The sequence below is a fragment of the Hipposideros armiger genome, unplaced genomic scaffold, assembly GCF_001890085.2.
Source record: "Hipposideros armiger isolate ML-2016 unplaced genomic scaffold, ASM189008v1 scaffold_432, whole genome shotgun sequence".
Taxonomy (NCBI): Eukaryota; Metazoa; Chordata; class Mammalia; order Chiroptera; family Hipposideridae; genus Hipposideros; species Hipposideros armiger.
The window spans coordinates 1321853-1324202 of NW_017731782.1; the positions used below are offsets into that span (position 1 = coordinate 1321853).

The window sequence follows — 2350 nt, forward strand, 5'->3', positions numbered from 1 at the left end:
TGTAGAGGGCAGTGTCACTGGCCCTCATATGTGGGATCCGAACCGGGGCCCTCTGGCATCCCAAGCCAGCTCTTAACCAACGCGCCACTCGGCCGGCCTACAAGAAACAATTTACCTAATTTGCCAGCATCTAATACATGCCCTGTGGTACAATAATAATATTTTGCAATGATTAAAGTGAAATATACTTGTGTTCAACAGAAAAATATTTTTATATTGACTCAGTTTTAAAATTTAAATTTAAGTTAATTAAAATTAAGTAAAATGAAAAATTCATTTCTTCATTTTCATTAGCCACATTTCAAGTGCTCCATAGCCACATATGGCTAGAACTATGGCACGGTTCTAGAATTTACTTATATTCGTCTGTTGTTCATTTTATTTCCATATTTCCTTTTTACCCCTGTTTGGTAAAGCCTTGTTTTTTAGCCTGTTTATTAAAAAGTATACACATTTTAAAGCTAGAAAATATTTCTAATACAAAGGAATTTATTATGTAAATATATAGCAAATTCTCTGTAATGGTGTTACTAGGCAATTTGGGACTTGAATTGTAGAGGTGTCTCAAAAGCTAAGTGTAAATTTGCTCTGTTTGCAGTAGTTCTCAACCCAGAGTGATTTTTTTTGTGTGTGTCCCCCAAAGGACATTAGGCAACATCTGGAGACATTTTGTTTGTTTTCTGAACTTGGGGGCGGAGTGCTACTGGCATATAGTGTGTAGAGGTCAAGGATGCTGCTAATCATCCTGCAAGGCACAGAGCAGCCCCCACAACAAAGAATTATCCAGACCGAAGTGTCCCTAATGCTAAGGTTGAGAATCCTGCTCTTGACTTCCAGTGTACTTTCATTGATATTTTTTATTTAACTCACAAATTTTATCTTCAGGCAACAGTGTTTCATATGGTCTATCCTTCTGGTGGCTAGTCAAAATCTTTATAAAAACATTTGCTTAGTGCTAATAAATAGTTCATCATTTCAGTGATGAATTAGTTTGTAATTAATATTACTAACCATTGGTTTTCTTCATTGTTGTGTAAATTTGACATTTTGTATATTGAATTTTCAAAAAACAAAATTTGCATTTTATACTCATTTCCAAGATGATGCGTGACAAAGCTCTCTTTTTTGTTAGGAAGGTGAAAGTGTATAGCACAACGTCCTACAAAGTAGTTCACAGTTTTGATTATGCAGCTTCAATTTTGAGTCTTGGAATTGCAGTAAGTACGTTTAACTCCTTTTAAAGCTTTCACTAACTTTGACTGTTAAATGAAACTAAAATGGAATATTAGGGTTTATCTTTGTATTTGAGTAAGTCTTCTTTTCTTCTTGCCACATGAGAGAATTGAGTTAAGACAGTTGGTAAAATACATGACTTCTCCTAGTACTTAGCATGCGTTCAGATTTGGGTCCTGCTCAGTGCATAGCTTCAAACCAAGTACAGTGCTGCAGGCATTGTTAATTCCAAGGGCAGGACTTGGGAAGTTGATAAATTCTCTTCAAAACACTTAACTCAAAGGTTAAGTACTTTAGAAAGTCAACTTGGCTTTCTGAGCAAAAAAAACAGTAGGGGGTGAGAAAAGGGGGCAACAAAATGAAGTATTTCCTTTTCTTTGTTGACTCCTCTTTCTGGAATGTCCACTGTCAAGTTTTATAAGCCTTTGAGGAAGAAGATATTTGAATACATTGTATAAAAGTCTGAATTGGAAGAAGAAAATCTTATTACCTATATTTCTTGACAGGATTGTAGAAAATCATGCCACTACACAATCCTTTTTCTAGTAAGAGGATACAGAAAATGATTTTAGAGTTTCCCAGGATGTCATTGTGTATTATTATAAAAACTGCCAGTGACCTTTTATGATAGGTGTAGTAAGTTCAGTCAGTATAATAGTATCCTGGAGAAAAAAATCATTTTGCTCTAACTTTTTGCATAGATTATTGTTAGGCAGAGTATCTACATCTAAATGGAACTCTTGGTGAAAGTGTGGCTAAGAAACAGACATGTTATAAATGGTATTTTGAAGAAGAAGTAAGATCAATTATGAGTTAGGAAAAGACTAACTTATTTTTCTAATTGCTGTTAGCATGAAGATGAGACAATAGTTGTAGGAATGACCAATGGAATACTGAGTGTTAAACATCGGAAATCTGAAGCAAAGAAGGATCCTCTTCCCAGAAGAAGAAGGCCTGCATATCGAACTTTTATTAAAGGAAAAAATTACATGAAACAACGGGTATTTATATATTTCTTATATATATATATATATAGTTTGTTTATTTTTTTAAGGTTTTTATTGGGGAATTGGGGGATGGGAACAGCGCTGGGGAATTGGGGGAAGGGGAACAGACA

At 34.7% G+C, this 2350-nt stretch overlaps 1 protein-coding gene across 1 annotated transcript in view; it reads left to right on the plus strand.

The window, feature by feature from the left end:
- UTP15 (UTP15 small subunit processome component) overlaps positions 1-2350 on the plus strand; it is a 22501-nt gene that overhangs the window by 10862 nt on the left and 9289 nt on the right. Inside the window, exons 8-9 of the mRNA XM_019665085.1 lie at positions 1133-1217; positions 2085-2234. Coding sequence (XP_019520630.1) covers positions 1133-1217; positions 2085-2234 — 235 coding nt within the window. The remainder of the gene's footprint in view (positions 1-1132; positions 1218-2084; positions 2235-2350) is intronic.